General features: G+C 39.1%; 1 protein-coding gene across 2 annotated transcripts in view; it reads right to left on the reverse strand.

Annotated features, from left to right (window-relative positions):
* Positions 1 to 9,622, reverse strand: part of DYRK4 (dual specificity tyrosine phosphorylation regulated kinase 4) — a 32,401-nt gene extending 22,779 nt beyond the window's left edge. The window contains exon 1 of one of the 2 annotated variants that reach the window (XM_086610439.1): positions 9,527 to 9,622. In XM_086610439.1, coding sequence (XP_086466565.1) covers positions 9,527 to 9,622 — 96 coding nt within the window. Of the gene's footprint in view, positions 1 to 4,227; positions 4,252 to 9,526 lie in introns of those variants that run through there. The other variant, XM_009988408.2, reaches the window with a different exon arrangement.
* Between the last annotated feature and the right edge of the window lie 3,064 nt (positions 9,623 to 12,686).

A 12,686-nucleotide genomic window follows, 5' to 3' on the forward strand; every position in this document is an offset into this window, starting at 1 on the left:
GGGGACCACTGAAAAAGCTGCTGAAAATGCTCTATGCTCTAGCAATTCCTCTCTCCATTGAACAGCTGTTTTGTGGGCAGGTGCAGAGACAGCTTGCTTTGCCTATTATGCCTCTCAGCATGCTTGATATGCCCGTGTGCTTAGCGGAGGGGAAGGGGGGGGTTTTGCCATCCCTAAATATGTGCTTGAAAGCAGATAGTGAGGCTGCTTGGAAGGACAGCTTTAAAATGCCTCGCAAGGTAGATTGTGAACCCATCCATTCTTAATAGCAGCATTAAACTGATTCAACTTGTGGCACAGATTTTATAGAAATACAAATCAATGTTTAAATTTACTGACATACAGAAAAAAATCCATTGGTTCCAATGGACAAACAATATTAACAACAGATACAAAAAAAAAAGAAACATGAGGAAAGCCCTAATCAGCTCATAATTTTTAAGATTCTACTAGTGCTTTTAGCAGCTTTTCTATAAAGATGAACATGTAGCACTGTACATTTCTGTCCAACAACAGACTGTAGTGAATTGCAGAAATCTTTACAATAATTTAGATACGGAAAACTCCGTCGCTACAGCAGCTTGGAGCTCTGCTCTTTAGGCTGAAGTGAATCCCATTGGGTTTGCTCAAATGTGTTGCCTTGTCCCTGGGCTCTGAGACACAATGTCATTCCACTCACATTCAAAAAACCCCATCTTTATCCAGGTAGACACATCAGGTCCACTATAGAAGTTTTGAAGTGGTAGAATGGCAATGTTTTCTCTAGAAGCAGAAGAACTAGGAGACATGAGTGGGGAACGTTAATTTAAGGTTTCAAAATAACGAATTTGCAGCCCAAATCATCTTACAGATGTGAACTGGGGATTAAAAATACCTAAATAAAAGCAGCATGGTATTCTTTATCTGTTTTGCAGTCAGGGATTCACAGCCTCTACCTTTCACACAGCATTAAATGGGCAGAGCACCTGCTGATGATAAAGTCATTGCTCTTCAAAATGACTTTAAGCCTATCCAGTGCCGGTATCAGTGCCAGGGGTTCACTTTTAAAGGCCTTTGTCACGGACTTCAGTTAGTCCACATAAAAATATGTCTGCATACTGGACGACTATGCTTAATGTGTTTTGCACTGGCTAGTGACATAAAACATCTGCCATGACGCAGCCTAGCTGCGCTGATAGAGACCTCTGTCTGAGCCTGGAAGAAGAAGGGACAACTCAGATGATACTGCTGCATGGGTGCCAATACATTGCGTATATATAGAGCTGTAGTGGGTGAGGGATGCTTGTGTATGAACGGATCCTTGCACATACAGTGTCCCTGACATGTCCAGGGCTCATCGTCATTGCTACAAAGGCGCAAATCAGCCTGAAGATACACGTGCAATGGCTCTGACAGATCCTGCTCTGTAAGTACGGAATTGGTGCTAAGAGAGGCTGTGGGATCTCCATCCTTGCAGATGAGGTTAGATTAGAGACTTCTAGGAGACACTTCCAAATTAAATACGGAGAGAAAACTCTATATACAAATCTACCTGATCACATGAAGGAAATGCTGCCTTCTGACATGCAGGTTCAATCGTCTCACTGTCAACCATGAAGACACCACTAAAGCTGGGAAGACCAGGTAGAAACTGTCCTTTGGACAGCTGTGCTGTTAATGTCCGTGGCAGGTATTTTCTCTTTCTTTTCATTTGAAAATTCAGGGGAGAAAACCCCACAAATAAATAAGTCCTTCTGCAAGCTTAAAGAGTAAACTTCAGATCCAGAAGAAACTGAGCGCAACTCTGAGTTTAGGCTTTATATGCTAATAGGGTACAGCCTGAGAGGAAAGCTCATGGATATCTGTGGAACAGTGGAGAATATTAGGAAAGGGAAAGGTACTAAGACATAGACATAGATCTGTTGGAGTGTGTTCAGAGGAGGGCCACAAAGATGATCCAGGGGCTGGAGCACCTCTGCTACGAGGACAGGTTGCGGGAGCTGGGATTGTTCAGCCTTGAAAAGAGAAGACTTCAGGGGGACCTAATAGCTGCCTTCCAATACCTGAAGGGAACCTACAGGAAGGCTGGGGAGGGACTTTTTACAAGAGTGTCCACTGACAGGACAAAGGGAAATGGGTTTAAGTTGAAGGAGAACAGATTTAGATTAGATCTTAGAAAGAAATTCTTCAGTACGAGGGTGGTGAGACTTTGGAATAGATTGCCCAGAGAGGTTGTGAATGCCCCCTCCCTGGAGGTGTTCAAGGCCAGGTTGGACGGAGCCTTGAGGAGCCTGATCTAGTTGAGAGGCACCCCTGCCCGTGACAGGGAGGTTGGATTAGATGATCTCTGAGGTCCCTTCCAGCCTATGCCATTCTATGATTCTATGATTCTATGATATCTTTTCAGAACAGAGTCAGTGATTCCTATCTTTGGAACTAGAGATCAGCTGGCCAGGGGTAAGAGATTATGTACTGCAAATCCAAAACATCCCCAGAGCCACCACAACAAATGCCACCTAGAGCATGATATATTTTGCCCAGTGTACCCAATGTCCTTGCAGCCACTATCCTCCTGTGTGAATTTATGTAGAAGATTCATGGAAAACCCAATGCCAGAGTATTTTTACAGACAAACACTTCACATGCAAACTACGTATCCTGCATTTCAAGGGAGAATCACATTTATTCTGAAGAGGAGTCTGGGATCCACATTAATAACTCTACTAGATGTATCAACCTAGGTCTTAAAAAGACTATTAATTTTAGTGCGAGTTACACTTTCTCCCAAACCTCATCTACACTTTATTCCCAGCTAGCTTTATTTTTCAGTTTCTGAAGCTGATGAAAACATTACACTCTGTTTAAAGACAGTTTCTTAACCACTTTGTGCTTTTCTAACTACAAGTCAATATAAAAGCAGGATTTGAGAGAGAAACAGCTATCACTGAAAACCAAAGAAACAGTGGACTTCACATACCTGTATAAACTGCAGTCTTCTTTCCAAATGGCATTTTATTTCTTAGCAATACTTTTAAAAGGCTATGCAATTATGTTTATATTACTGAATATAAATTTCAAAATATATTGTATTTACAAGAGCATGAACAATTCACTAAACTGTATTTAAAACTCAGCAAGAGCTAAGGAAGCAGGTGAGTGAGCTCCAAGATGTGCTGCCAGAATTTGGAGACCATTTAATTTCCATTCGCTGGGTAAAGATTACCAATATTTTGAGATGGACTTTTCTCTTTTTGAACTGCAAAAGCAAAATCAGTCCATTAGCCCATGGCCATGCCTTTTTTTAATCATGGAAATTTGTGATTCTCTTTTTCTCTCTTTCCCAAAACCTATTATTAACAGTTTATTGTTCTTCAGTGCTCTTTGAGCAATTTATTCAAAACACCTTAAAATTAATAACTGATCAACCCTTATAACATTCCTCCAAATAGGTAAATAGCACAATCTTTTACCAGTGGAAAAACTGATCTATGCCTTCAACAGTCCTGCCAGTGGCTGAATGGAGAGCAGGTGGATTCATCAGTTAGTCCACAACAGTGACTTATTTGGTGGTCTTGATCCAGGTAAGCCATCAGCTGCTGCTCTATCAAAATCCTGTACATCTCGTATGGGATCTAAAGCTGAGCTGTTGTGACTGGTTTAATTCTTGCAGATGCACACAAAAGAAAAACTGCAGCAACTGTTGCTATTTGACTCCATTTCACTCCTGGCTGTCCTACTCCTATAGCACTCGGCCTGTCCTACAGCTCCAATGCTGTACTTCAATCATAAATTATCACCTCCTGCTGTTCCAGTCCTTCAAATCATGTATTACTGGTCATTATCTTGCTAATTCCAATTACCACTCAAGAAACAGAACAATGTCCTCATTCACTACTAGTCTGCAGTCATAAGGAGTTTTAGGTACTGAGCGTACAGCATTCTGCAAAATCAGTAACTGTGTCACATTGTCATAATTCCCAAAATGTCAGCTTATTCTTTTCAGTTCCCATTTGATCATAGAAATCAGAAATGCATTAGAATTCTAGAAATCATAAAATACACAACTATATAAAATATAGACTCTATTGTCTCATCATTTATATGGGCACTTTCTTCTCTCTGTCCTTTATCAAAACTGAAAAAAGCCTGTAGACTACATAGAGACAATGCAATGTAGATGTTAAATCATGCAATATATTAAAAAGCCATATACTCAAAATACAGTAGGAACATAAACGTTTTCCCCACCTTGTCAACTATTTCTGTCAGCATAACTGCAAGAGCCGTTAACTGCAGGATAGCTGTTGTTTATTCCATTCGGCGAATGCATTTCAGGAAGCCCACCTTCATCTAGTCAGAGCATAGCAGGATCAGTTTCATGCACAGTACTCTGATCAGAAAAAAAATGGATAACCCTTCTGCTTGGCTTCAGATTTAAATTTTTATCCCGGAAATATGCCAGTGACTATTAGCTGCTCTAGTATTCTTTTGGTGGCCATCTGTTCCCTTTCTCAGCCTCCTTCTAGCCAAATATAATTTTCCATATTTATCATGGCAAGTCAGTAATAAGAAAGACAAATATAACAGGATTGGCTGTTCTCCTTGCCATCTCAGTCTGTTCTTTCTCACTGAGCTCATGTGCTTGTGAAATCCAAAAACACTTGAACTTGTATTTCTTCAAAATTTGTCACAGAGACCTTGCTATATAGTGAGTAAAATCTCTTTGCCAAGACTGCCACCCTGGAAAATGAAAATGAATTAATACCTCAAGGTTTGATTTCTCATTAGAGATTATGTTTCCTTTACTGAGGACAAAACTGTGGCACCTTGGTCTGTGGTTCTTGTTGGCAACAATGCGGAGCTGCTCTGCCCTGTGAGATAGTGAGGCTCCCATTTTGGCGTGGATAGTGAGACAGAGCTTAGCTGCCATCCTGCCTTTCCTTTTCCTCTTCTGGGTGTTGCACATGTGTTGGAGCGTCCCTATCCCCCCACCATCTTAGGGGAATATCTAAATCCAAAAATATAATGTGCTCTCCTCCTTCATACAGCAAAGAATGGCATGTTCCCTGCTGGTCTTAAATCTGTTGACACCCCAGAATAGTTCTACTTTCACTCAGAAACCAGAGTTTTCAAAGAAGAAATACATGCTCACCCACAGAAGCTATTCTAGAAGGCTGCCACTTTTACTGATGCTCCTGCAATGAGCACCACTTTTCACAGTGTGGTCAAAGGACAAACAGCTATTCTTCTGCATTCACGGTGGTCTAAGCAATGCCCTTGCCTCATCTAATTGCTGAGGTGCACCATCCTAAAAGGCACATCACTCTCATTTCCATCACTCCCACTTTTCCATTCTCCCAAGCTTGGCAACTCTATAAGAACAAATCCTCCCCAGTATTACACCTCACATACAAGAGAAACTTCTCATCTCTAGCCAAATAACCACACAGACTGTCAGGCCAGCAGGGCAGGTTCAGCCCTGGGAACACATGGAGATACCACGTGCTGGAATACAAATGAAACAGCACAAACATGCATCAACTGTATTTAAGTTAAATCACTCCCACATAAACATATATAGACAAACAGGCACGTGTGAGCACATACAGCTTGTGACACTCCAACTCTGGTATCCCACAGGTATATCAAGCATTTCTGAGCAATTTTCACCAAAGTTCACAAGAAGGGACTTATCTAAGGTAGCGTTAGGCACATATTCTAACTGTGAAAATACAGATTTGTGATACTGGAAATTATCAGTGCAGTCCACTGTTGATATCACGTTTCTGTACTACACAAATGAGGAAGTATCGCGATCACTACTGGCACTTGCTAATAGCACTCAGTGTTCTTCTTTTGACCAGCTGTGCTGGGTATATGAGGTGGGGTACATGACAGAAAGCTGCACGTTGCATTCCCTTTGGTTTGCTGTAGCACAGCCATTCTTTTAATTAGAAGATTTATAATACAGCTTTACGTAGCTCCACAACCTTCTGGGCCATACCTTTCCATCTCAGGTTTTGACTCTTGTTGAGAAACTATTAACATTTCCAGGACAGTCTACATAGAAAGGAGTGCAGGACAGATCTGGCCATGCATTCAACTGTCCCCTTTAAGACGAATGTCCTCTACTTTATTTTCTGTGATTTATTTCTGTTCTTTGTAATGCTGTCTATTCTCCTTATTTTATTTTATCGCATTCTTGTAAGCATATTCAAATTTGCTGTGTTAAGTCATGCAGGAATAAAAACAATCCTTAGGATGATTCTTTTCTCATACCTCAAAAGGATCAACTAATTTTTGACAACACAAGAAACTGTATAAAGTTTTCTCCTACATTTCTCAACAATCCTCTCAAAGCAAGAGAAACTTGCCAGGTTTACTGCTAAATTTCAGTCATGATACACTGAAGTAAAAAGCAGTGCATAAAATGTTTCAGTTATAAATTACAAAGCAGTTTTGTTAAGTTTGAAGGAAATACTTGTGGTCTTTGTAACTCTATTAAAAAATATCTGTTTCTGAAAGATATTTAATTAAAGGAGCTAAATGCAATGGTAGATAAATTCCTTGTGGATGTGATCACTGGCTGTGATCATCACGTAGACAAAACCTTAACTATAAATTTATTAAGTTTGGGCAACATCTCTGTGAAGTAGCATAGTATTTGAGGTAAAGGAAATTAAAGAACTTCCTCTGCAAAGGAACAGGCATTCTGGAGTGGGAAGAGGATTCATTCCATTTTAGCCTAAATGTTCAAGGTAAACAAATTTCCCTGTGGAAGTGCTCCTGTCTTTTTATTGGCTTGACTTGAGAAGATGCCCATGCAAATAAAGCAGTCTAGCTGTTCTGAATTTTTATATCCCCAAAATTAGAGTAGATTAATTTTACTCTTCATACCCTTTATTGTACTCTTCCTGCACTTCAGTCCTCCTTATTAGAAAGAGGACAAAAGATACAGAGGAACAACAAACTGTACCCTTTTTGTCCAGCCCTGTGCTGTGGCATATGTACAGGCTTGACCAGTGTCATGGAGAAAGCTGCCTCTGCAGGCTGAACCAGGGAAGGTGAATATCCTAAGTCCCTAAAGAATAATGTGAGTGGAGTTGCCAGAAAACTTCTTAAATCACTCCTGATCTATGGTGGTAACAAAGCACATGAACTATGTTAATAAGACTGTTATCCAACAATGAAGGGATTAAAATTTTTGTGTTAAGAATTTCATGAAGGGTTTAGTAGGCAGTTTGCACATACCTAAAGAACATAATGAGATGACCATCCTTGAAGATGCCAGAACTAATTGGGAGGGAGACTCTATCAAGAACTGGTTGTCCTTGAAGGGAACATCCCAGAAAATGTACAAACTTTGTTCTCATGTTTTTCTGAATTGTGAACATGTGCAGCAGTGACTTGGGGAAAAGGTAATTCCAGCAGAGGAAGATTGTGACCACCAACTCATAGACCACCCACTCTAAACATACCTCACACCCAAAAGAAAGGGGCGAAGGAAGAGAACTGAGCATGCGAAGTAATTTACATGTAAAGCAAGAGAAAATTAACCAGTTGTTTAAGAGAATAACAATGACTATGTAAACATGTTATGAATGTGCATGATTGTAGTGTGTAACTAAGTTTCTGTCCAGGGGCCAGGTGTGCATGCCAGGAGGAGATATCCCCCATGCATCTGGTGCCCGCTTTCTAACATTACAAATTGTGTCAGAGACCTTCTGTTCGGATTTTCGGTAACAAGACTATTGCAAAACCAGTGCAAAGGAAGTGGCTGGTTTAAGGTTTTGTATACATTTATGTGAGCAAAGATCGCACCAGATGAACCAACTAGTCCAAATCTGCTGGAAATGCAAAAACGAGTCATATAGTTTCTGACTTCTTTAGAGTATGTCTTCCACAGAAGAGTTCAAAAGCTTGAGATATGATAAAGTCAAGTTCATAACATTTAAATTATTTGCTAGGAAATTGAGTCTTTAAAGTATATTAACAATTCCTATCAAGGCTAGGACTTGCTCTTTCTCCTAGCAAACAAGAAAAACAAATTAATAATGCTGTTCAGTTCTAAAAGGACTCAAAAGCTAGATAAGAACCATGAATGCAATTTTATATAGGAAGAAATTAAGGCATTGTGTAGCTAAGGACGTAATTATCATAACCTTGGGAGATATTCCTAACATCTGAGCAAGAGTCCATCACTGAATTCAAGTAGAATTTGGGTACATGGGAATTTTCCAAACAACTGATTCACTGTATGAAGCCACAAGGACCCTAGCAACATCATCACTTCTAGGAAACAGACTGGGCAAACAAAGGACGTAGCCTAGAAATCGGTGCTCAAACAAGTTTTTCTAAACATCAATCTGTTCTTAGGACTATTCCAAGAACAGAAAATATGGTTATTCCTGGACTCATAAACTGAAGAGGAATCACATGAGAAACAGGAATTGGACAAGAAACAGATAAGCCGATTTAAATCGAGTGGGGTGCACGGATGAAACGTAACTCTAGATATGTTTAGAAGTCATAGGCAGAAAAAAGAAAATAGGCAAATAAGATCAGTATCATGATGGAAAAGAATTTTTAACTTTCCTATCAAGCCCTGAAAGCTCTGAAAGATCTTCCTTTGAAGAAAGAGCTCCAGCTGCTTCTACTAATCTGCAGGTCAAACTTGGGAAACATCTGCATCACCCCTGTGATGAATGGAAGAGGAAGCTGGAGAGGCTAGTCCAGAAGGATCAAGGCCTCTCAGTCCTGGTACAGTTCATAACTGCACTTACTTACTTATTTGTCTTCCCAAATGCTACTGACATCGGACATTCACCTGTCCATATTCAGATGACTTGCTAAATAGTACCATCTGAGGAGGACAACCAGGGGCATCATTTCACAACTTCATTACTTCATAGGGGTTATACTAGTATATAATTAGAAGCACATAAATGAAAGACCTCTCACTGATTTTCCTGTAGGTCAGCCTAAACAAAATGATCAAATGTTAGGTTTAAACTTAAAACCACTCATTTTTAAAGAGGCAAAACTTTTAATTTCAGATTAATACAACTCACTGGAATTTCTATATAGCATTATTTTTTCCCTTAAATAAAAAGTACACTGGCTATCTAAAATACACATATATTTTTAATGAACCACAAAGCCTCTCACATAAGCTGAAAAGTCAATCTGAAATCTTTTGCAGAACCCTAGGTACTCTAGAATTCAACAAATTAATCATTCGCTCATCATTTATGCAGAAACCTATAAGACACTCCTGTAACTTAAAAATGAAAACAGCTCTTAATTTTGCAGCATTAATAACATTTTCATTAAAAATTGTCATTTAAGTCCCCTACTCCAAACAAATTTAAATAATGATTAATCCCAGAAAAAATATCATATGGAATTGATGGTAGATGGTACAACTGATCAAACTATCGTCCTTCTGTTTTCTGATAGCTATTTTCCATTCTTCACAACAGGTATGTCATAACGTAATACAAACATTTATACATCAGACAACAAAACAAATGCCAACCACTATTACCTTAGGCTGGATTCTTCTATTTCTTCTCATTCGTAAACAAGAGTTATTGAAGAAGCTGAAATCACAGCAGCTTTCGCTGCTTCTTTCTTTCCCCATAATGACAAAGCTCCATGTTTTAAATCTGTCTCCATTAAATTGTTCTCCTTCTAATTCAAACCTGACGCTACTGTTCATCTAAATCCAACCCGGCCACATAGGTGCCCCTCTAAGAATAATAGCATGGGCTGATTGATTATTTTTATGGGTGAGCTGGCTGGAATCAAATCACATCTTGTTTTACCACAGTTCCACCAAATAATATCAAACTGAATCATGAACAGTAGCATATTTGCTGACGTGCTAGGAAATCTTTGAGGACTTAGTGCAAGCACAACATGTTCGCCAATTAGGCTCAGCACGACTGTAAAACCATCCCTTGAGGCACCACAAGGTGCATCATTTGCCTTGCTTTTCTTTCTTCTTTTTTTTTTCTTTTTCAAAGACACAGTCATAGCTTTAGCTCTCCTGCTATCAACATAAACTGTCTAGAGAAGGTAATTCAAAGGTAATTTAGAGTTTTACTGAAAATCCAAAGAGTGCCCCCAAGCATTTCACTCACAGCTTCCTCTTAGCCTCCAAAACTACTTGCAATCTTGGAATGACTATTTCTAGGTAGTCCTGTCTCTGCTTAAATTTTAATCCTCTATGAGCCCTGACAGCCTTTTAGATATTCCATCAGCAAAACAAATGCTTGCAGATGGAGCAGCCTTAGGTTGGAATATTAAACGAACAGACTTCAGTGATCTTTTATTCAGCACACCGTAATCTATTTTTGTACTCCTGACAGACTCCATGGGGGAATAGCTAACACTTAGTCTCAATTAATTATTTTCTTTACTTTTCTTCTGAGAATGATAAAGCAATTCACGTTTCATAAAGAGCAGAAAAATGCAGACATGATCTTTGTATAAAGTGAAAGAAAAATTTAAAAAAGCAGAAAAGCAACAGAAGCCTGATGACAATAAAGCCATAGTCGGTTTGGAATAAAAAGGAGAAAAGAAATCTTCAAATCTGCTTTTTGGAAAAGACTTAAAATAATACCAGTTAAATTTCTTATATTTTTAATGTTAACAAATCATTTTACAAACACTAATTTTATTTGATCCTTATTTTAAATGTTTTTCATACAAAAATAAAAAAGGTTCAGGACCACAGAGATGTTGAAATTGTATTCTCTCATTATTCAATTTCTATTTCCTTTGGAAATTTTTTTTTAAAAAAAAGAAAGAAGGAAAGAGAAAGATGAGAAAAAAAGACAATTGGATGACAAAACATGAATGACAAGAAATCAAAACTCAAAACTGTTTTAATAAAAAAAACCAAAGACACAAACAAAAAAATCTGAAGACCATAACTTTTCTTACAAAACAAATAGAACCTCAAAGCTTGAGAAAAATTTTAGAGAATCAGTAAAGAATTTGTTCCTGACAGCACAGCCATACAGCAATAAAATAATAAATTGAAGGGCTTGCACTATAAAGTCTATAATGAACAAAATCTGCCTTTGCCTTCATATCCTGCTCCAATTCGTATCAGTGAAGTGTTGTTGGGTTTCCAGGAGTCAAATTTAGAGCTTGAAAGGAGACAAGGAAAGTGATGGAAAATGGAGAAACTCTGTGAAATCAAGTAAGTATTTGTGAAGCCTAGTGGCAGATGGATCATTCCCCAGATCCTGAACCACAGTCACTATGAACTGAGAAAGTCAGCATGAGAAACATGAGCTTCCATTAAAGCACTGAGAACCTATCATGACTCCCCTGGTTTTCACAAACACAATACTTAACGAACCTGACAATCAAAGGGTGCCCAACAACTCTGATCATTTTAGTGTAGGTTACGATACATGTCAAATTAATTTGGAGATGTCAGGAGAGGGCAAAAGGACTCTGTTTTCAGATATTTGAAAAAGTTAAGTTGATTTGGGAGGAGAGGAAAGACAGGTAAATGAACCTGCACCAGCTCCTCTTAAGAAGAGCTCAACAGCTGCCAGAGCATGGCAGTGACTTGACATCAGTGTAGTGCTAGGGCAAGTATTATTGACGTTTGGAAAATAACTGAACTGCCTCCCATACTAGCAGCGCTACCATCCCCGCTGCAGCTTCCTTGGGGTGTTAACAGCTCCTGGCAGTGCTGTGTTTGGCACAGGGGCCAAGCGAGCGAGCCTGGCAGACCTCCGCGTTTCAGCTCTCCTGTGGATGTGCATCATCAGCCGGCAACCACTGCCCTGGTGAGATATTTCTCAGTTCCCAGACACCATGGGAAACCCCTGGGATTCAGACTGCAGCCTGCATTTCAAGTGATGTTATTAAACAGAGCAGCCAACTATGACTTGAATAACGTGGTTAAGGCAACACCTCAGTGGGGGAAACATGAGTTAATTAGCAGTCTAAGGCACTGATTCAGTAAGATATTTCAGTTAATTTGAAGTATGCAAGCAGTTCTAAGAACTTCAAAGGTGAGTGCTCACAGTCTCTGCTAGATCCAGGTACTGACAGAGTCTCAGTACACATGCTGAATTTTAATACATTAAACTCATTGTATTAAAGACAGATGTGCCTAAAATGTCCTTATCTGCCACATGTATTGCTACTGTTACTTTAAATAAAAGATTTTAAGTATGTATTTTGCCTCACTTTCTCTTTGGAGAGAAGGAATGTGTTACAAATCATGCCCCAGTGTTACAAATCATGCCCCAGTGGGATGCCAGGAGGAATATATATTTAATAAAGGAGCTTTCCTATTATTTGGGGAAAATACCTTGATAATACTCTCTTCACATGCATTATAAATGCACAGAATATTAAGGAGATTTCAAAGAAGAACTATTTCCTTAATCCTTATGTATTATTGTACAAAGAATAATTGGGGTTCAAGTAGATGATCTCAAGAGGTGCCTTCCAACCTAAAGAGTTCTGTGACTCTAATATTGCAGTGTCACTGCTTGCCATACACACAAAGGTTGTGCTGACCTGTCTTTTTACTGGTGTTACCACAGTCTTGTCTCACACTTTGGACAATAACACTCATTTTCTTATCCTGCGTCAAAGACACCTCCTGCAGAGTGTAAAATTATGTCATAATCAGAAGAGTAATAGATCGTATAACATGTTAACAAAACCGA

The sequence above is a fragment of the Tauraco erythrolophus genome, chromosome 4 (genome assembly GCF_009769465.1).
Source record: "Tauraco erythrolophus isolate bTauEry1 chromosome 4, bTauEry1.pri, whole genome shotgun sequence".
Taxonomy (NCBI): domain Eukaryota; kingdom Metazoa; phylum Chordata; class Aves; order Musophagiformes; family Musophagidae; genus Tauraco; species Tauraco erythrolophus.